Source organism: Syngnathus scovelli, chromosome 2, assembly GCF_024217435.2.
Source record: "Syngnathus scovelli strain Florida chromosome 2, RoL_Ssco_1.2, whole genome shotgun sequence".
Taxonomy (NCBI): domain Eukaryota; kingdom Metazoa; phylum Chordata; class Actinopteri; order Syngnathiformes; family Syngnathidae; genus Syngnathus; species Syngnathus scovelli.
In genome coordinates this window covers 22,544,010-22,566,264 of record NC_090848.1, presented here as the reverse complement: position 1 = coordinate 22,566,264, position 22,255 = coordinate 22,544,010, and the positions used below count along the sequence as shown (strand labels likewise).

At 46.5% G+C, this 22,255-nt stretch overlaps 1 protein-coding gene across 2 annotated transcripts; it reads right to left on the bottom strand.

The window, feature by feature from the left end:
* Positions 1 to 315: 315 nt before the first annotated feature.
* fance (FA complementation group E) lies at positions 316 to 4,928 on the bottom strand. Of its 2 annotated transcripts, XM_049754710.2 has the most exons (11): positions 4,641 to 4,928; positions 3,696 to 4,164; positions 3,433 to 3,504; positions 3,221 to 3,265; positions 3,093 to 3,149; positions 1,551 to 1,694; positions 1,346 to 1,469; positions 1,180 to 1,255; positions 1,051 to 1,117; positions 826 to 951; positions 316 to 747 (listed from the first exon to the last, which is right to left on the bottom strand). In XM_049754710.2, the coding sequence occupies exons 1-11, from the start codon at positions 4,850 to 4,852 to the stop codon at positions 643 to 645; spliced, it is 1,497 nt and encodes a 498-aa protein (XP_049610667.1). In that variant the 5' UTR covers positions 4,853 to 4,928; the 3' UTR covers positions 316 to 642. The 2 variants fall into 2 exon arrangements, with proteins under 2 accessions (XP_049610667.1, XP_049610668.1); XM_049754711.2 differs by lacking the exon at positions 3,093 to 3,149.
* Positions 4,929 to 22,255: the final 17,327 nt, after the last annotated feature.

Sequence of the window (22,255 nt, the reverse complement as noted above, 5' to 3'; positions counted from 1 at the left end):
ACTTATCAGTGGGGTTGGCACCCCCCACAGAACTCTCCAAACGACACAGTCGAGGGCCTTCTCCAAGTCCACAAAGCACATGTAGACTGGTTGGCGAACTCCCATGCACCTTCCATGACTCTGCTGAGGGTGTAGAGCTGTTCCACAGCCAGGACAAATACCACATTGCTCCTCTTGAATCTGCGATTCGACCTCCCGACAGACCCTACTCTCCAGCACCCCTGAATAGAACTTGTAAGGCTGAAGAGTGTGATTCCTCTGTAGTTGGTTTTTAGTTTTTAATTGTTTTAAATTTATATTCTGTCCACTCATCCATTAATTTTCTGAACCACTGAATCGTTTATTTTTGTTTAAAATTCACATATTAATAATGACACTATGTTTTTATGTGTTTTCCTTTCTGTGCAAAATGTAAAACTCGTTTAATAAAATAAAATACAAGTAAATATAACAACTAAAAAAGTATAGCTGTCAAAATGGGAAATTCTGCAACAAGTCAGGAAAAAAGTGCTTTGGTGAAATGGATCTTTTGCAGGTACAGCCCCCCAAAAAAGATGAATACACTGTCCACGTGTGGGGGAAAAATACAGTGCATGCAAGACAATAGGTTTGTATATGGCAACATAAATATAAATGTTTTTTTTATGCATCTGGGATTCTTTTCAACACTGCTTGAAGAGCCTTTTTTAAGAATGTCTCATTTAGCATCAGGCAATCAGACAGGGAATGCTTGTGTAAAGCATTCACCTGGAAAGTAAAATATGGATACATTATGATTAAAAATGAATACTTGTAAAATATTGAAATGCATTTTTGCATACTTACTAGGTTGCCATATTTTGTGAGGGCAGTCAGCATCATTTTTGCTAAGCGGACAGATTTTGTGAACAGAGGGGTCTGGTTAACCAGCTGTTCAATCAACAGTGTGAACAGTTCTTCATTCAAGTCAGGCTGCAAAAAAAAAAAAAAAAAAGAAACAAAATTGACTGTTACGGGAAATATTTTTACTCTATGATGCTACTTGTTGGACATAAAATGACCTCCGCTAACCTTGGAGTCCAGCAAGCTGTGTATAACAGAAAGCAACATCTCACTCCATGATATTTTCAGTGTCATCCTGGAAGAAAAACAGGAAAAAGAAGCCATTTAAGAACAAAGTGCTGAAATATTTGGTCTTACTGAAGCACAAGCAGCCTGTAGTGGGAATCCAGGCAGCCTTCTATGAGTTTGTTCAGGAGCTCAGCTTGTGCACCTCCTAAAATAAACAATTGCTCTAATTAAAGGATGCTTTGGGATTCACATCAGCATTTTTTCTCTCCAATTTTCAAGAGACACATAATCTCACCCATATTGTCTTGCTCTATAAGTGGACCAATCAGAGCGTGGCACATTGATCTGGGATAGCTGCTGCAGAGTGACGTCACAGCACTCACCAGGCATCTGGACGGGGGCTCGGTGAGAGACAGCACCTGCAGACAGCGGTGACTTCTGTCAAGCCACCCATCATTGCACAGTGACCCAAAGTGAATAGTAACACAGACTGTACGCACCCTCTGCAGCAGTAGATTCTTGATGAGCGTCGCTGCCGTACTGAAGCTGAGGTCGGGCAACAGAACCGATATTCTGCCGCAGATTTGTATCAGAGTGTGCTCCTCTAAGTCGGTCAAATTCAACTGGCCACACAGCACTTCCACCTTTTACACAAAAGAGCAGCATAATGATTCACTGTGTCAAAAAGGCTCCAACGGGTGCCGTTGCTACTCTGTGTGAAAGGTAGCAACACAGAACGAGGGCCAGGGGCACACAGAGGATCTTTAAACAAAGGTGATGTAATCATAGATCCAGCATTTATTTGCCCGTGTCTTTCACCAGCATTAAACATTGACGCTTTTGTTCGAGCTGTCAGAGAGCTAAGACAATTTGCCACAGTTTGATGTCAGTATAATGTCAGCACCATCAATCTGGTGTTTAAAATACAAAATGGGTTCTGCTATTAATGAATCCCTTTGACAGCAGCGACCTAACTTGAGATTTCTTCAAGATCTGAGCAATTCATTGAGCAATAGTTTGCTTTGACTTAGGAGAACCAACTGACTACCTCACAGGCAGTACGTCTGGCTGATAGACACCATCTCTGACACTGTGTTCAGCAGCACTGGGGCCCCCGGGTATAGTGCTGGTCCCTGTTCTCTTCACCCTGTACACCTCTGACTTCAGTTACAACTCTCAGCTGTGTCACATACAGAAGTATGCGGATGACACAGCCATTGGGGGGTGATGACAATGAGGAGGAAGCAGGAACTTTGTCACCTGGTGCCGTAGCAACCATCTGGAGCTCAACATCTCAAAGACAAAGGAGCTGGTCATAGACTTTGGAAAGACCGGCTCAAAGCCCAGGCCTGTACTACTAAAGGGGGCTGAGGTGGAGGCTGTGGACCCGTACAAATATCTTGGGGTGTGACTGGATAGTAAATTGGACTGGTCAGCACACACCAGACATCTGCACAGGAAAACGCAGAGCAGGATGTACGTCCTAAGGAGACTGCAGTCGTTCAACATCTGCAACAAGTTGTTGGGTTTGCTGTTGCTTTACTGAAGAGGCGTGGTAGTTTTGTAAAAGGGCAGTAGTGGAAAGCCGGGACAAGGGCTTCAAATTGAAAACCTGGGACTCACTTCTCTCCTTGTGTTGAACACAATTTCTGCTGTCCTCCAAGTATCTGAATGCGAAAAGCCATCTTGGCTGTGCGAAAACGTACATAGTAGACATTGCAATGTCCCAATTTGCAAAGTTGAAAGGCCCTGGTGAATAAGGATCGTGTAGTAGTCTTATAATTTCTTGATTTTCCAATTTTTACCATACAGAACAACGATCCCTGCGGAAAAAAAAAAACTGAAAACCTTTGCTTTCGGCAGTGGGAAAGCGCTAAGAGGTGGAACGCTGGCTTTGTGAAATGTGTGTCTTTGTGCAAGCACACAAACCTCCACAATGTCAAGTTTTGCTGGGTTCAGTGTGAAAGACACGGCAAATGAATGCCAGAACTATTCAGATGTGCCAGCTTTATGTGTAAAAAGATTTCTAGTACAGCACATACCTGAGTGGCATTACAGTCATTCAGCACTTTTAACTCATCAAGTGAGTGGTTGTCCCACTGTCAAAGGATTAAACAAAGTCACAACAAACATTGCGGAGTAGCAGAAGAAATCCGAATTCTCTACATACCTCAGTTGGACTTTTTAATAATTCCTTGATTTGAAGAACAGATGCCTGAGGTAGCGCACAAAAAGACAACACATTTACTCAATAGGACCTGGTGCTATGAAAATGAACTTAATGTGTAGCAGTGTACCAAAAAGGGTATCCAATCATCAGTTTCACCATTTGCAACAAGAACTTTGGAAAAAAGTGATGGATTTAAACGCATTCATCTTTACCTTCATATGTTCAGGCAGAGGTTCATGGGTGTTGGCCTGTTCTGGCGCATCCGTTTCCAATTCTTCTGCCATCTAAGAGCAAATGAGACAAGCAGGATTAAAGCGATTATTTTAATAATTTGATTTTAGGACAAACTGGAAGGTCTCTGCAGGGACCATTTTTCCAGATGGACTAATAATACTACAGACTCACGTACCAGTACCAAATAATACGCTAAAATAATGACAGTAAGTGAATAAATCTGTGTGTTGTCCATCTTTACCTTCATATGTTCAAGCAGACAATCCCGATCATGCACTTGCCCATCGATGGGTTCATCTGTCTTCATTCGTTTCTTCTCCTGCTGCATTTCTTCATTCAGAATACCGAAACGGGCCTTTCTTTTCTTCTGACTTCCTGTCTCAGACAAAACAGCCGCAGTCTGTGCTTCCTCCACTTGCAAACCACTGCACTCATCCCACCATCCAGTCTCACCACCCACTCGCTGTGACAGTGCTGTTAGTCGCTCAGCGCACGCTGGGCTGTAAAGGGGTTCCTCGAGGGGACAGCCCATTATGATTCTTTTCAGTTGCTTCGTCCATACGGCGACCCACAAGCTTGGACAGGGGTCCAGATCAAGACACCGGAGTAGATGGAGGATGGCGGCTTTGGGGAAGCGTGAGTGGATAAGGAAGATGAACGCCAGCAAGTTTTGCTTGAACAGCGGTGGAAAGAGCAACACCAGAGGTTTACTGTGAGGGGAAACAGTTGTGAGAGATAAGCACAAACAAGACTAACACAGTATTGTAATTGATAAATTTGAATTTCAAATATGCCACAAAATTCCAGTCATCATCGTAGGTGGCATACATATTTGGCAGGATTGGTTTACTGATGAGCATAGATGACACAGGACTGCATCATCAAAACGGAATTAAAATGTTGTCTAATAGTCCATGTTCTTACAGTAGGTACACAAAGTGAGATTACATGTTTATGACAATATGGACTCCGGAATTATTTTCGATGTTGAATTTTGTTTTGAGAACTATGTGGTACAACTTGAAGCTAGCTAGCTATTGGTGCGCATTGTTTTCTCATCTCTGCTTAATACTCCTACTGCAACTGTTTCCTTACATCTCATTTCGCGTTAGAGTTCATATTTTGCAATTAGAAGCACTGGAAAGCGAATTTTATAGTTGACTCGCAGCTATCAGGTTGGACTTACACGGTGAGGGGTTGCCCATTCCCCCCTGGATAGGTGATTTCGTCTCGACAAAGTGTTTCAATTAAGTCGGACAATGATCTGTCAGGTGTGGCCCGCTGCTGTCGCTTGAAGACCTCGAGTGTTCTGTGTGCACCGGAAACCCCGAAAAACAACGACCGGGCCAACAGCTTCCATTGTCCGTCAAAGCGATTCAGCAACTGACCGGCATTCATCTTCGTCCATAGAGGTACGTAGCTTTACATACACGGAACTGAATCTGCCGCCAACCGCACTGCGCATGTGTGAAATACCCACCATCTTGTAGAAACTTTGTGTATAGGCTGCGCTCTCTCTCTCTCTCTCTCTCTCTCTCTCTCTCTCTCTCTCTCTCTCTCTCTCTCTCTCTCTCTCTCTCTCTCTCTCTCTCTCTCTCTCTCTCTCTCTCAACAATTTTCAATGCCTTAATGATGACTTTCAACAGTTGACGTGTCAATAATGGTATGAATAAAATACATACAATTGTGCACAACCTTTGAATCCTGGGGTAATGGAGACTTTATCACCTCAATATTTTCTTCACTGTGGATGGATTTGTTAGATTATGTCCCAGATCTTTTAGCTTTAATGATCACAATGCTAATAGTAATGACCAGGAGGCTACCTTCTCAATCTAACTCTTTAATGTAAGCCAGAAAGATCGATACAAAGCTGTGGAGCCTTCTCTGCGAGATTGCGGAAGAAGGTCTAAACCAGTGGTTCCCAAAGTGGGCGGTACCGCCCCCCTGGGGGCGGTGGAAAGATCTGGGGGGGGCGGTGAGGACGCAGTCCGAAGTCAGAAGTTCGAACGTTTGTTTGACGACACATGTGAGTCGACGGACGACAATTTGTACACAATATGTGCGGTTGTGGGTGGACGGACGACAATTTGTACACATGTGCGGTTGGACGAGTCAGTCGACGGGGGGGCGCTAGGAATTCACTGGGGAGCCAAGCGGGCGCTAGTCTGAAAAAGTTTGGGAACCACTGGTCTAAACCAAGGTCTCTATCCTTATACTACTCTTGGCCGCCCTCCTGCAAGGGGGCGACTCTGCCTAGCCTGTGAGACAATGCGTGACCTTGCAGTCTTAACTGAGATCAACTAATATGTACAAAGAGTGTCATAGAGAAGGGAAAGCCACGATAACAGCATAGCTCAAGCTACCGAGCTAATCACATGTGCCAAAGAGGCCTATTCAAACAATCCCCCTGTTTGAGTGACCTTATGGGTCACTCAACTATACTTGAGCTTTTGATGAAAAAAAATATGCATCTCCCCCTGTTGAACTAGCCTAAACTGCCAGTTCATCCCACCCCTTGTTTGTGTGTGCAAAAGTCCTACCTATATGTGTGTGTGGCCCCCGACACGGCAAAGCTCTTACCATCACATTTTTGTTAGGAGTGATCCATAAAAATAGATTCCTACCCTGCAGCAATTTGATCCACTAGTTTGTATTCATTAGGGACACCCCTGGGTATCCCTATGACATCAATATATACCGGGCTACCATAATACGGGTCTACACTAAAAGCCTTTATTACTCTTCTCAATGCTTTGAACCCGATGTAAACATTGATGACAACCGCTCTATATCCCCGGACCCCACTTCATAAATTTTAATTGGTGATAGTAAGGGAACCAGACCACTCCAATCAGGAGGTAAATACCCATAGAGTGATCTTCCCCCACAATACCACCAAATGTCATTTCTTGCCACTAACAGTTTGGTGGCCGCATTACCTGTTATATTGCTTGTGTTATGGCAACGCTGTGATGGAAGTTCATCCGACGTTTAGCAGCCCTCTGACTCCTCATGATACAGCTCACCTTCTGCTGGACTCTTGGAGCAAAGACTGGCAGAGTGTCGCTCATCAGGGTCATGGGATACACCACACCCACCCAATACACTCATCTTTAGGTGTATTTCGACTCATGATGGCTACCATACATACTCCAGCATCAGACCTATTGATAAACACATTTCTATCTCCCATAGCTGATGGAACCAATACAAGGGTGTGCCTGATTTTTTAACATACAATACAATTGGACTTACAAGCAGTGTGTACAGCAAACTTAATCAATTCTAACCATACATTTTTAATAACTTCATGGGGTCCCTTCCAAACGTATCTACCCCCTAGAGTCAGATGAAATGACCTCCCTGTTTGATCCTCAGATGAGCGAGCTCCAAGTATTGGCAACCCATCAAAGTTCAATTTGTGATCGTTAAAAATATAGTTCAATTTCAAGGAATCTTTGGCATTACCCTGCCCACGCACAATAGACAAAGATTCCTACATAAAATATCTTGTTTTTCATGCCAAAACTAGATTATGATGATACCTGCCTTTAGCTTGTTTTGTCATTGCATTTTTCCATTTATAGTAATTATAAGTCAAGGCGAGCCGAAAACCTTTGCAATTTCCCAAATACCCATCATCTTTATTCGCTGTGGGGGAAGTAGACCCTAGAACATCCCAGTAAAAAGGGCACCACCTCTTATTTGTTGTCCTCAATTCCAACCCACTCGGCCCCGCCTACGTAAACCCACATATATACATATCATAATATCTCCATTCCATATCTGACGCCCCACAATCCATTATGTCACAAGTCAAATTGATAAGTGATTGTCTCCCCATAAGTGTAATTCAAAACAAGTAATTAGAAACTCTTCTTCACCATTAATTTGAAGACGCACTGAAAACATGCCATTAAAAAAATACACACAAACAGCATATTTACAACCTCAGTTTCATGATTCTTCATCCTCTCGTACCCCCTTGTTTCATCGTTATCTTCCCCAATTAAGGCCAAATTAGCCCGAATTTCACAAAGTGTGCGTTCCAAAGGTTGCGTTGTTACCCAACAGTGCGACTTGTGCCAACACCTACTCTTCCACGTTTCCGTCGTGTCTAGCCAGACACGTAAGGAATGAGTTGTAGACTCAACCACCTTGAAAGGACCAGCCCACCGTGGCTCATTTCATTCCCGGCGTAGGACCATCTTGTACACCCACAAACCCGGAAGGCACCTCCGGAGGATCAGGACTGGAATTATCAGAGTGTAGGAGGTCGGTATTCTGAAAAGAAATAAACTGGACAGCAGCATGCAATTCTTTCAAACATTCACGTTGAACTTTATCATCATTAAACAGTGCAGGCGAATCAGAGAAGCCCTGTGGCACCCTTGTGTAAGTGCACTGTTGTCCCTTATATGTAGAAGCAAAATATGACCTTGACTGTTTTGCAAGTGGTATGCATAAAAAAGCATTCGAAAGATCCATAACAGTGAGCCAATTATGCTTGGATGACAAATTAGCCAAAATTTGGGGTCTCAAATGATACATGTTTGACGTGCGTGTTGATAAGTCTTCAATCATCACCCAACCTAGCATGTGGCTTACCCGTTTTTATCAACCGGATCTATGGGGGTATTGTAAGGTGATAAGCAGGGAACCAAAACACCCGGTGCAAGCATCCCCTGTCAATTCAATTTTTCCAATAATGAGACTGCTGACCAGGTATTGAGCATGACAAATTAGTACCTCAAGATCCAATTTAACCACAACTGGCTCCACGTTACAATAAAAGGGCATTGCGCCCACACCCACTCCAGCACGGAAGATAGCATATCTGTCGGTATCCCAGAGTCAGTCCCTTCTTACCCATGCGTACGTGAGCGGATCACTCTGTCAAGTTTTGCCTCTAGCTTCTCACATCCCAAGATTCTAAACAAGTTGGCTGCCTTGGAATGTTCCAAACCATCCTCACTTGTAGGATGCTAATCAGTTTGTTGTAATGCTTGTACCATCATAGAGCCAAGGTTTCTTGCCTGCTCCCACTCTGGCACAAGAAGTGATATGTGAGGTGCCAATTCAGGATTCATTTTGTACAATTCAACCAGCTCCATATTCCACTCTGGGTGAGCAGTCACACCCACTCTCCCAATGACAACTAAATATTTTTTTACCTCCAATTTAGCATCAGAGGGTGCCAACACATGGGAAATGTCTCCAAAGTACTCGGTGTACATCTCTTCTTCATTATGTCATTCCAGCAAGAGGAAATAATTCACAGTGGTTTGGAACTCATCTTCGGGCGCCGCATACCCTCTAAAGTGCCTCAATCCGACTCAACTAGGGCCTAATGGTTTTTTCCATTATCATTGTAGAGGGAAAATCGAGAGCTGCCCAATTAATTACAGCAGAACCTTCATCTCGATCTACGTGATCAAATGTCAGCAGAATTTGCCTGTCAGGAAACTTAACATCTATATATTTTGCTGTACAAATTATTGTGGCCTCTAATGCTGCAACCAAGTCCCTGGCCATCAAGTTGGTTGGGCATTTGCAATAAAAACTGATGCAGAAATGTCCTTTCAGAGAATTTTGAATTGTAAATGTACAGTTAGTTCATGCACGGCTCATTTTGTGCACCAGTAAAAAAAACATAGATGTCTTGAATTTGAAAAAAATATTTATTTTTTTCACTAAAGAGGGGTTCGGTGAATGCACAAATGAAACTAGTGGGGTTCGGTACCGCCAACAAGGTTAAGAACCACTGATCTAACATAAATGTGTATTGTCTTCCTTGTACCTTGAGCATGCTTTCTGGAGCTGTAAATGGTTCACCCTCCCCAGTGGGGTCCGGGCATCCCTATCCGGAATGATATGCTTGATTAATGTGCAGTTGGGCATGCTGCACTAAAGGCAATAAATATGCGTTAGGTGGCTGGTACGTCAAGGCTGGTACCCTCGACGTTTCTGGTGGGGGTAATGCCGGATAAGACTGTTAAAATGAGGGCAGTGAACTGACCTGTGATGTAACCCTAGGACAAGTTCGAGCTATGTGTCCATATTCCCCACATATGTAACACTGGTAGTTACTGTATAGATTGGTATTATAGTCATAGTACTGGGTTCTATTATTAGGTTTAAAGCCTCTGATGGCGCCGCGGATGGCTGCCACGGTGAGTCGCTCTCTGTTTCTTTGTCTTATTTTGTGTGTTTTCTGTGTCTTCTGCTGTCCATCCCGGATCACTTTTACTAGAGAAGCACTGTTAAACATCAGTCAGTCTTTTTCTGGTATTTTCTCTCCTGTTCTCTCTGATTCAGACTGTTTGTCGGAGATTTTAGCCGGAGCGGCGGTGCTATACAAGCTAGCGCGACGGCGGCGGCGCAGAAAACGAGCCGGAGCCCTCGTAAAGCTGAGGCAGAGAGGGTTCCGTTCTGCCCTACCGTCAATTCATCTGGCGAATGTCCGCTCCCTGGCGAACAAGATGGACGAACTGCTGCTCCTCACTTCAAGGAACACAGACTTCAGCAGATCCGCCGCGCTGTGTTTTGTTGAAACGTGGCTTTACGAACGAACCCCCCACCACGCCATGGAGTTAGCTGGGTTTCGGCTAACACGTGCAGATCGCAGCGCGGAGCTCTCCGGAAAATCAAAGGGAGGTGGTCTCTGTTTCTACATTAATGAACGTTGGTGTACCGATGTCATGGTGTTGAAAGAGTTTTGCAGCCCTCTCCTAGAACCACTTTTCATAAACTGCCGGCCTTTCTATTCACCACGGGAGTTCTCCTCGATCGTCATGGCAGCTGTTTACATTCCACCACACGCACGTCCGAGTGAAGCCACGCAGATGCTGGCTGACCAGGTGACAGACATGGAGAAACTTCTACCAAATTCACTAATCATTGTTCTGGGTGGTCTTAACAGGGCGAACCTCGCACACAAACAGATACAGACAGCACATAACGTGTCCCACCAGAGGGGCACAAACACTGGACCACTGCTACACCGTAATTAAGGATGCATACCACTCTGTGGCTCGTGCAGCTTTAGGACTCTCGGACCACTGTCTAGTTCACCTGATCCCTGCCTACAGACAGAAACTAAAAACTTCTAAGCCTGTGGTGAGGACTGTAAGGAAGTGGACAGTGGAGTCAAGGCAGGACCTCCAAGCCTGCTTTGACTGCACCGATTGGAGAGTTTTTGAAGCTGCAAATTCAGACTTGCATGAACTCACTGACACTGTCACATCATACATCAGTTTTTGTGAGGATCTGTGTGTGCAGACTAAGACCTTCTGCACGTACAACAACGACAAACCTTGGTTTACACCGAACCTTAGGAGGCTGCGCAAAGTCAAGGAGGAGGCCTACAGGAGCGGCGACCGGGACCTGTTCAAGCAGACCAGAAACACACTGAACCGAGAGGTCAGGAAAGCCAGGAGGTGTTACGGGGAGAGCCTGGAGAGACACCTCTCTGCCAATCCTGATCCCTCAACAGTGTGGAAAGGCCTGCAGAGCATCACGGGCTTCAAGAAACAAACCCCCCGTCCTGTGGAGAGCCCAAGGCTCGCTAACCAGCTAAACAGGTTCTACTGCAGGTTTGACCGGTCCTCCCACACAACGGGACCTCCTGCAGCACAATCCACATACTCACCTCCCCCCACAACTGCTCTGTCCACACCTCCATCACCGTGGTCACCGACTCTCTCTCTTGCAGAGGCCGCGCCCGCACTCCAGATCCGCGAGGAGGAAGTGCGCCAGATGTTCCGGAGACAAAAGATCAGGAAGGCACCGGGCCCAGACGGCGTGTCACCTTCCTGCTTGAAAGTCTGCGCTGAGCAGCTGGCGCCCACCTTTGCACGGATCTTCAACCGTTCCTGTCAGGAATGAGTTGAGCCAGGGCGACCAAATGCAGCTTGAACCAGGATTTATTGCAGGGAAAAGGAGTTGGAAGGGAGGCAGGTGGGGAACGAACGACACAGACGGGAGGAAGACTCACGGCCAGCAAAACAGACAGACTGACCGACATGAAGTCCCCTTGGACAAGATTAAAATTCTGACCGTGAGCCTTCAGACAGACCGAGGGAAAACCAGATGACACGAACAGGAACACTGGGCACGAACAGGAATGGACACAACAGTAGACACCGACCGGGAGAAACACACGGGCAGGGCTTAAATACACAGGGTAACAATAGGAAGCAGGTGACAGACATTATGGTAACGAAAGGGGTGTGGCCGAGCAAAGTGCAGGCCGAGCGTGCTGTGGCACGGGCGTGACAGTACCCCTCCCACAAGGGACGGCTCCCGACGTCCCAAAAAAGAAAAAGTCCAAGACTGTCCAACAAGAGCCGGGAGGAAATGGGGAGGTGGCCGCATGTCACACACCGCCGAAGGCCGACTGGGTGACGGCCGCTGGATCCACGCCGCCGGAACTGGTGGCGGCCGCAGCATCCGCGCCGTCGGGATTGGATCGGGGGGCGGCCGTGCGTCATGCGCCGTTGAAGCCGACGGGGTGACGGCCGCTGGATCCGCGCCGCCGGAACTGGTGGCGGCCGCAGCATCCGCGCCGTCGGGACTGGGTCGGGGGGCGGCCGTGCGTCATGCACCGTTGAAGGCCGACGGTGACAGCCGCTGGATCCGCGCCGCCGGAACAAGTGGCGGCCGCAACATCCGCGCCGTCGGATCTGTTTTGGGGGGGGGGCAACCGTGCATCTTGCGTCGCTTGAACTCATCTCCTTGGCGACCATGCAACAGTTGCGGGAGCCGGCAAAGGGTTGGTCCAAGCGCTGGTCGCTGTGATGGTCGGTGTCTTCTGTCAGGAATGAGTTGAGCCAGGGCGACCAAATGCAGCTTGAACCAGGATTTATTGCAGGGAAAAGGAGTTGGAAGGGAGGCAGGTGGGGAACGAACGACACAGACGGGAGGAAGACTCACGGCCAGCAAAACAGACAGACTGACCGACATGAAGTCCCCTTGGACAAGATTAAAATTCTGACCGTGAGCCTTCAGACAGACCGAGGGAAAACCAGATGACACGAACAGGAACACTGGGCACGAACAGGAATGGACACAACAGTAGACACCGACCGGGAGAAACACACGGGCAGGGCTTAAATACACAGGGTAACAATAGGAAGCAGGTGACAGACATTATGGTAACGAAAGGGGTGTGGCCGAGCAAAGTGCAGGCCGAGCGTGCTGTGGCACGGGCGTGACAGTTCCCTGGAGCTGTGTGAGGTGCCCTCGTGCTTCAAGAGCTCCACCATCGTTCCAGTGGCCAAGAAGCCTGCCATCACAGGTCTGAATGACTATAGACCTGTTGCACTGACATCTGTGGTCATGAAATCTTTCGAGAGGTTAGTGCTGAACCACCTGAAGGATGTCACGGGCCCCCTGCTGGACCCCCTCCAGTTTGCCTACCGGGCAAACAGGTCGGTGGATGATGCGGTCAACATGGGACTGCACTACATCCTGCAACACCTGGACACCCCAGGAAAGTACGCCAGGATCCTGTTTGTGGACTTCAGCTCGGCGTTCAACACCATCGCTCCTGACATCCTCCAACAGAAGCTCATCCAGCTCGCGGTGCCTGCCTCCACCTGTCAGTGGATCACCAGCTTCCTGACCAACAGGAGACAGCGTGTGAGGCTGGGGAGCATCACATCTGACACCCTGACCACCAATACTGGAGCCCCTCAGGGGTGCGTCCTCTCCCCACTGCTCTTCTCCCTCTACACCAACGATTTCTCCGCAAGTGACTCTTCTGTGAAGCTCCTGAAGTATGCAGACGACACCACTCTCATCGGACTGATCCAGAACGGTGATGAGACTGCGTACAGACAGGAGGTGGAGCGGCTGGTCCACTGGTGCAGCCAAAACCACCTGGACCTGAACCCGCTCAAGACCATGGAGATGACAGTGGACTTCAGGCGAGGCCCTTCACCACTTTCACCCCTCACTATCCGCAGTAATGCTATTCTTTCATCAGACACCTTCAAGTTCCTGGGAACCACAATCTCTCGGGACCTGAAATGGACCGGCCACATAGACTCTGTCCGGAAGAAGGCCCAGCAGAGGCTGTACTTCCTGAGACAGCTCAAGAAGTTCAACCTGCCGCGGGAGCTGCTGAAGACCTTCTACACTGCCATCATCCAGTCTGTCCTCTGCACCTCCATCACTGTCTGGTTTGGATCGGCCTCCAAACAAGACAAGCACAGACTGCAACGGACAATAAGGACTGCAGAAAAGATAATTGGAACCTCCCATCTATCCAAGACTTGTACCTGTCCAGGACCAGGAAACGTGCAAGTAACATCTCAACAGACCCTTCGCACCCAGGTTGCAGCCTGTTTGAACTACTCCCCTCCGGACGCCGTTATAGAGCTCTGTACACTAAAACCAGCAGACACAGAGACAGCTTCTTCCCCCAGGCTGTCGCTCTGATGAACTCACACCACTCTTAGAGTCTCAGAGTCATTACTGTGCAATAACATCCCGCTTTCCACACCTTTTTTGTCTACACTGTTTGTACTATGTGTACTCTCTGCATCCATTGCAGCCTGGTCATCCTAGAAGAGGGACCCTCCCATCTGTGGTCTCTTCTCAAGGTTTCTCATTTCCCCTAGCTGGAGTTTTGAGTCTTTCCTTGCCCTCTTGGGAGTTTAAGATCAGGGGATGTTTGAGAATATCTTTCGTTTTTCACATGTCCTGAGGTGTCCTAGGTGTTGTTAGTCACCTAAATGTTGAACAGAGGCTGTGATTTACCGAAGTCAAATTCCTTGTTTGGCACGCTCAAACATGGCGAATAAAAAACTCTTGAATGTTGAATCTCTTGAATCTCTACCTTGACCCGGCACACGCCACCCCCTTCCTGCATAGAAAGCAGAGTTGCGCTGCCAAGCCCCAGTTTGTGACCTTTGCAAATTTGAAGCCTCCTTGTCTTTCTTCTCGAGTTGTTCTTTCAGGGCGCGCAACTGCATTCTTTTAAGTTTTTGATCAAGCTTCTCAACCCGTTTATTTTCATCCTCCTGAACCTTATCATTGTTGTTTATAAAATGGCACAGATGCTTTCCCCAGCTCTCCAAAGACAATGCGTCTGGGTCTACAATAGCATCTAATGCCTCCTGTACCATTTTAGGTTGCACTTTGTAAATTGCCTGCTTCATCAGAGACTGTAGATTGTTGGACAACGGGTATTCACCTGTTTCAGCCTCCCACAAGAAGCGAACACGTTCAAAGTACTTGGCAGGGCTTTCCCCCTTCTCACGCACCACCTCACCCATAGCCTTGGTAGAAGGCCGAGATGGGTATATCAGCTGAAGTGCATCCCAAATACGTTGGGAGATGGGGTAGAAAGGTAGACTGTCCCTTAAGTCTGCAGTAGCATCATCAGGCAGCATCAGTTTAAAAAAAGCAGTGGCCCATTTTGTTCCCCCTTCCAAGTCAAGTCAAGTTTATTTGTATAGCCCTAAATCACAAACAGTCTCAAAGGGCTTCACATAGCCAAAATTGACAATTATTCTCAAAGCATCCCCTGATCTTAAGCTCCCAAAAGGGCAAAGAAAAACTCAAAAAAACCCTGCCAGGGGAAAATGAGAAACCTTGAGAAGGGACCACAGATGGAAGGATCCCTGTTAGAGATTCTTCAATTAAGAAAAAGAAGCTCTGTTTTTCTTAGCCCGTTTCTTCCACTGGGACTTGAACCCAAGCTATTCTTTTGCTTGGAAAAACATACAAAGAAAAATCTACGCCCTTCTTTGATTAACAAAAAAGAAGCTCCGTGTTTCTTAGCACGTTCCTTCCACTGGGACTTTAACCCAAGCCAGATCCCTCAGCTCGGAAAAACAGACAAAGAAGAGTCTACACACTTCTTCGATGAACGAAAAAGAAGCTCTGCCTTTCTTAGCCTGTTTCTTCCACTGGGACTTGAACCCAAGCTATCTCCCGTGCACCTCTATGTGTTACGCGTTTAACAACACAACACAATTTCAAGCCTTTAACTTACTTGTCCCCTGGTTCGTTGCACTGCCGGGTCCCGTCAATCCACCTCTGTCAGACGAAGGCAGACCTAAGATGCTGGCCCAGCGAAGAATTTCCTTCCCAGGTCTTTCTTTACCAGGTCCGGCTAATGGACGCTGGCCCGTCGACGGTGTACAGCGCGTCGTCCTCCGTCAGCCAGATGATGGGTATGAGGGTCCCGGGTTTCGGCACCAAAATGTTAGAGATTTGCTCACTCCAACTTATTTTGCAAGAACCACACGGTAGACAAGCAAGTTCTTTTAGACACCTGCAGGTGGAGAGATCACTCGCTCCAGGAATGAAATCTCAAAGGTCTCCTTCCTGCAAGGGCATATTTATTAAGAGAAACAGAGTGGGGGTATGGGTAGGCTGGCTAAAGCCCTTGCCCTCTAGTCTAAACATGTCAGGGGATGTTTTATGACATTGTGATAAGGAGGACAAGGTAAGGTATTTATTACCTGTTGCACTCCAACATAATCCTACGATAAAGATAACCTGGAAAACCCTAACATCTCCCTCCTGATTTATCATATGATTATGCCACCCCAAACAACAAAGACAAGCAAGGAAAAAAACATATATACGTATAATGAAGAAAGTAGAATGGTAAAAATAAAAACAACAAACAATGATAGCAACACTTTCCAGTGAAGATGAGGCATTACCTTGATACCCCAAGATCAAACTTATTGTGTAAGCGAAAAACCTGCCGGCCAGATGTTATTAGCAGGAAAATTCTTACACGGTCCCTTTGCCTAAGACAACCAGAATGCTATGAATAATAAAAAATAAAAAGAAAAACACAGAAACAGTACATCATTGTATCCATCACTTGCGAAGCATTTTCGATGGTCAAATCATCAAGTTTCTGTAAAACATGCTCAATAGAACAGCATCTACGCAATCCCCGCTTCATCATCGTCATCACATCCGTCATCTCTAAGGAGTTGTATATGAACCTGGGCTACAGTAGAGGACACAAACTTTGACACAGCAGACTTCAAACATGGGATAACGCAGGTCGTAAACAAGCACAACACCATCAGCACAACAAGCACAGGAGACAGCAATTTCAACAGCAGTTGCCACCAGTTGCCAGAGAATAGCCATGAAAAGAAATCAAACTGAAGTGGGACCTTGTCTTTAGACATGGCCTGCTGTAAGTTCTTCAGCGAATTCATGGCGTCGTTTATGTGGGTGTCATTTTCTCCTGGTATGTATGTGCAACAGGAAGTCCCAATGATGTGGCACACACCACCTTGTGCTGCCGTCAACAAGTCCAGAACCATCCTGTTTTGCAAGACCATCAGTCTAATAGCCTGAATCTCTCTATTTTGTCCATCGTTGACTTGCAGTGAGAGATTCACAAAGGATTGAAAACGATAGTTCAGTGTCTCGATGAAGAGCGATAGTTTCCCAACCCCACTCTGGGGGAAGAGCGCAAGGACAACTTTGTCTCCGGCAGACCATACTTTATGGTCCTCTGGAACGTTCGCACCCCAGACAGGGTCATGAGGGTCAAAGGTTGCAACTGCTCTGCGTCGACGTCCAGTAGAGTTACGTGCTCCTGTCAACAAATGGTGTCGTATCCTGTAGGTGTGGTCTGTCACCCACACTGGTGCACACACTCCTGTCCAGTTGGCGGGCAGCATCGGATAAACCTTGTGACCACAAAGCCACCAGCCATTCTGTATGAAGTATGTTCCGTTCGATGGTGTAGCCATGTTGGTTGGAGAGCCCTCCCCTCCTGAAATGGCTCTCTTATCTTGACACTCATCGGTGATGTCCAGAGCTCCCATCCAGTTTCCTCCTGGAGAGCAGTCGTCGTTAATGCAGACGTGGGTCTTGTTACCTTGGATGTAACATGTGTAATTCACTCCAGCTGGTCTCTCTGTGTAGGCCACTTGTGGTATTGTTCGTCCTCTAACAGTCACATTGAGATTTGTCCAGAATAGCTGATCACAGGCACCGTCAGCAAGTCCAGGGCGGTAAGGGTCGGCATCATTGACTGCGACGGCACGGTGCTGATATCCAACTCCTCCCATGGATGCCATACATTTTGCTTCAGTGACATTCATTGCTCTGGCCTCCAAGCGAACTTGCGTGGAGGAAGGGGGGAGTTTCGAACACACATAGCATCCCTCCTGTGTGTGAGCTCTCACAGTGAACCTGACATACCGGTACCAAGTGTTGGTTTCGTATGGGTTTCTGGGGTCCCCTGACCAGTCTTCATAGTTCTCATCATGTGACCATCGTTTACCACGGGCAACATTGTCATTTGGTCTGTTCAGATGAGTCAATAGACCATAGCACGCTCCAACCACAACGCAGCAGAGGATCCATCTGGCATATGGAGCCCCGTTGCTACTAGGATGGCAGAGACACTGGGACATCCCCTCGCCTAGCGGAGTGGGGATCGATGAATTCTTCACCAACATTGAGACGCCTCGCCCTAAACGACGAGGCCCCTTTGTAGTTAGCCTTCCCCACCACTCCGAATTAGGGGTCCAGCACTCTCTGCAACTTGCAGTGGCTGAGGTGAATCCAGCTGGGCCGTTGAGAGATTTTTACCGCCGTGGGAGTAGCAAGCAAAACTTGGAACGGTCCCTCCCACCGCGGGCTGGCCCAGTTCTTTCTTTTGATGACCTTGATGTAGACCCAGTCTCCTGGATTGATGGTGTTGTCCACCTGTGAGGGAGAGAGGTCAGGCGGCAGTAAATTTGCATTTGACACATCTTTCAGTTTGAGCGTCCTGATTAGATAATCTGCCAAGGTCTGTTCTTCATCTGCTTTTTGCAAATCTGCAGGGAACACTGGTAGTCTATATGGTCTCCCATGTATGATTTCAAAAGGTGTTAGTCCTTCTGAAGTGGGAGTAATTCTCATATAGAGCTTCACTAAGTCGAGGCACTCTGGCCAAGGTCTGCCTGTTGTTTCCATGCATTTTTTCAACCTGCTTTTGATGGTAAAGTTTGCCCGTTCAACCAGGCCTGCGCTCAAAGGATGCCAAGCACAGTGGTTTTTTAACGTTATTCCAAGGTGTACAGCCATGTTCTGCACAACTTGGTTCACAAAGTGTGGACCATTGTCACTGTAAATGGTTTGGGGGATGCCATGAGTTGGTATGATGGTTTTGCAGATAGCTTTTGCCACTGTTAAGGCATCTGCGCGTTTAGATGGAACTACTTCCACCCATTTTGAAAATGCATCAATCATCACTAGGCAGTATTTGTAAGGTCCACTTTGTGTGAGTTCAATAAAATCCATATGCATGATTTGGAATGGATAAGAGGGTTTTGGAAATGAGCCTCTCTTAGGTCTCATGTTTCCTTGTGGATTATGTTTCACACAAACAGGACATGCTTTACAAAAATTTTTTAAGTAAGCATCTAAACCAAAGGTAGTGAATTGTTGATCTATGATGGACTTCATCCCTCCTGTCGACACATGGCAAGGCCCATGTGTCGCAAGCGCTGCTGCCTTAAAAAGTGATTTTGGTAAAACAGGTTTGTCATTGATGCGGTGGATATTATCTGTATCCACTATTGCACCTTTTGTCGTCCACATTCGTTTTTCCATCATTGGAGCATTGCCCTGCATATCTGTCAGTACAGTCTTATCTATGAGTTGTGTGTCCTCTGAACCCATTAAAAAAATTTCATGGCCATGTCTCCCTGCAGCTGCTTCTTTTGCAATCTTGTCTGCTAATCTGTTTCCATTTGAGACTTCATCTCTGCCAGTGGTGTGAGCAGCACATTTACACACAGCTAGTTTAGCAGGTAAAAGAATGGCCTGCAACAAGTCTTTTAACAAGGAGGCATGGGTAACCGGCTTACCGGTTGATGTTGTCATCCCTCTGCGCTCCCATTGTTTCGCAAAATAGAACAGAGTAGAAAACGCATACTGACTGTCTGTGTATACAGTGACTTCCTTATCTTCCGCTAATTGACAAGCTCTTGTTAGAGCAATCAGCTCAGCAGCCTGTGCTGACCTGGTGTATGGAAGCTTCTCTGCTTCAACAATCTGGTTTGGCAATTTCACAATTGCATAACCACTTTGATTGTTTCCTTTAGGATCCTTTGAACATGATCCATCCACAAACCACTTTTCCCCCTTGTCAAGTGGCGTGTCACTTAAATCTCCTCTGGGCAGCTGTAGATGTTCTGTAGCATCCAAACAGTTATGTGGTGTTCCATCCCCTGGCAACGGGATCAACGTTGCTGGGTTAAGGATTGTGCACCTCTTTATCACAATGTGTGGTTGTGACAGAAGTATAGCAGTGTAGGACAGATGTCTGGCTGGTGACAAAAAGTTCATTTTGCTTTGCAGCAGCAACACATCTACAGCATGTGGAACCAGCAGCTCCATTTTGTGAAAGAGCACCACATCTGCAGATTGTCTCACTGCAAGCGCCGCCGCGCATACTGCTTGGACACAGTCTGGCAAAGACAGAGCCACTGGATCCAGTTTTTTTGAATAAAATGCAATTGGTCTTAGTTTGCTGCCATGACTCTGCAGCAACACTGAGGTCATAAAACCATTCCTGCAGTCTGCTGTTTGCACAAAGGTTTTATTGTAGTCTGGCAAGATAAGAGTTGTGGTTTCTATCAGAGCCTGTTTCAGCACTACTAAAGCATCATCCGCTGCTGGTGTCCACATGATTTTTTCTGTCATTGTCATGGGAACTCCATGCACAATATCCAGCAGCGGTTGTGTTTTTTCCGCATAATATGGGATCCATGCTCTGCAGTAATTGCAGAGCCCCAAAAATGACATCATTTGTTTTTTTGTTTCAGGTTTCGGTGTATCTGAAATAATCTGCTTTCTGGTTCTTTGTATCTGTCTTCCAGAAGCTGACAAAGTGTGACCTAAATAGTTCACTTCCTGTCTGACCCATTGTAACTTATTTTTGTTCACTTTATTCCCTGTTTTGCAGAGATAGTGTAACAATGCTAAGGAGTCTGCCTTGCAAGCAGCTTCAGTTTCAGAGGCTACCAGGAGCTCATCTACATAAACTAGAAGTTGGCTTTTGTTTGACATCTGAAAATCAGCCAAACAGGACATGATAGCTTGAACGAAAATAGTTGGACTATCAGCAAATCCTTGTGGCAATCTGGTGTATGTATAGCTTTGTCCTTTAAAGGTAAAAGCGAACCAAAACTGTGAGTCTGGGTGAATTGGCACTGAGAAAAATGCATTGCTGAGATCAATTACTGTGAAATACTTCTGATTAGGTTTCAAAGTGTTCAGAAGTGTGTGTGGGTCAGGCACATTGGGTGCTCTTGTTTGCACTGCATCATTCACTGCTCGTAAATCTTGTAACATTCGCCAATTAATTTTGTCGGCCTTTTGGACTGGAAAAATGGGAGTGTTGCAAGGAGAATCCGAACACTCCCTAATGATTCCTCCTGTCAAAAGATCATTTATAACAGGGGCAATCCCGTTCATTGCCTCCTGTTTTAAAGGATATTGTTTAACTCTTGGACGCCACTCTGATCTTGGTTTGATCTGTACTGGGGAAATGGATTTTAAAAGTCCTACATCAGATGGGCCCTTGGTCCACAGTTTTTCAGGAAGCCCAGCCAATTCCCCCTCCTCCTTTTCACTCAAACAAATGTCAACTAGTCAGGGAAGCGCACAAGCGCCTGCTCTGCCTACAGCCACTTCACACACTGTTTGCTTCCACACGTCACAACTGGTACTGTAGCTCCACCCATCACCTTTGTCCTCATAATCAGTCACAGATCCAGCAAGTTTAATTCGGGAACCCACATCTGCCCACGTTATATTGTGAGGTTTAAACAATGAGATGTGGGGTACAGCCGACAATTTGTATCTATCTTTCTGAGGAGCGGGCAGGCGTACAGCGGCAGCCGCAAATGACCTGCGATCAGTGTACAGAGCAGTGATTGTTAAAGTTACTTCTGTGTCGCTGAGAAAACTTCCAATATAGTCATCTTGTGGATCAGTGAGAATATTCATGGTGACATGTAATTCAGTACAAGTCATTTCTGATTCAGGTTGGGACAATTGTTTTCGAGCTTCACTCAGCAATCTGCTTGGGAGTTTAGGATTTCGTTCAGGAGGGATGGCATAGGAGCAGCAAATCTGTTCACCTGCTTGTGCAGCATATGAGTCCACATCTCTCACTCTACATGCTCGCATGCCATCCTTTACTGGAATTATTGCAATTCCCAACCGAGTCATCAGATCTCGTCCCAGCAGGTTTATGGGACATTTTGGAGATAGGACAATTGAAACTGAAGCCATGCTTCCAGTTTCCTTATCTCTCACTTCAACTGGATTAGAGATACTCTCCTTGTGTACCTGCCCATCAGCAGATTTCACCCAAATAGTATTTTGGGAGGCCTTTAGATTTGGGACTTTAGTTTTTATCACGGTTTTACAAGCCCCAGTATCACACAAAAACTCAACATCACTGCCTCCAATGTTTAGAGTAACATATGGTTTTTCTTTTAATGTACTCAGAATGTCCCATGCTGTATGGACATCTACTATTTCTTCCTCTATAGGAGCACCAGGGGTCAAAGGGGGGGGGTCTAGTCATGCTGAGAATTTGGCCTTTCCTCTGCCCCTCCCTGCACCCTTTGATTGATATTGTTTTGCAGAGCGACACTCCCTTGCAAAGTGTCCTCGTTTCCCACAGTTCCAACAGTTTGTATCTGATGGGGGTTTTGATTTATATGGCGGCCTGTGACCTTGTTGGCCTCTACCTCTCCCTCTGCCTAGCTGGGACCCTTGGAAGAAGACTGTTGTATC

Excerpts from the sequence above, each read along its gene's own strand:
- fance (XM_049754710.2), bottom strand. The coding sequence starts at position 4,852 with ATGAATGCCGGTCAGTTGCTGAATCGCTTTGACGGACAATGGAAGCTG. Across the intron at positions 3,266-3,432 it reads CTCTGCCTGAACATATGAAG|GCATCTGTTCTTCAAATCAA; the intron begins GTAAAGATGAAT and ends GCGCTACCTCAG. Across the intron at positions 1,695-3,092 it reads ATGACTGTAATGCCACTCAG|GTGGAAGTGCTGTGTGGCCA; the intron begins GTATGTGCTGTA and ends TTTGTGTAAAAG.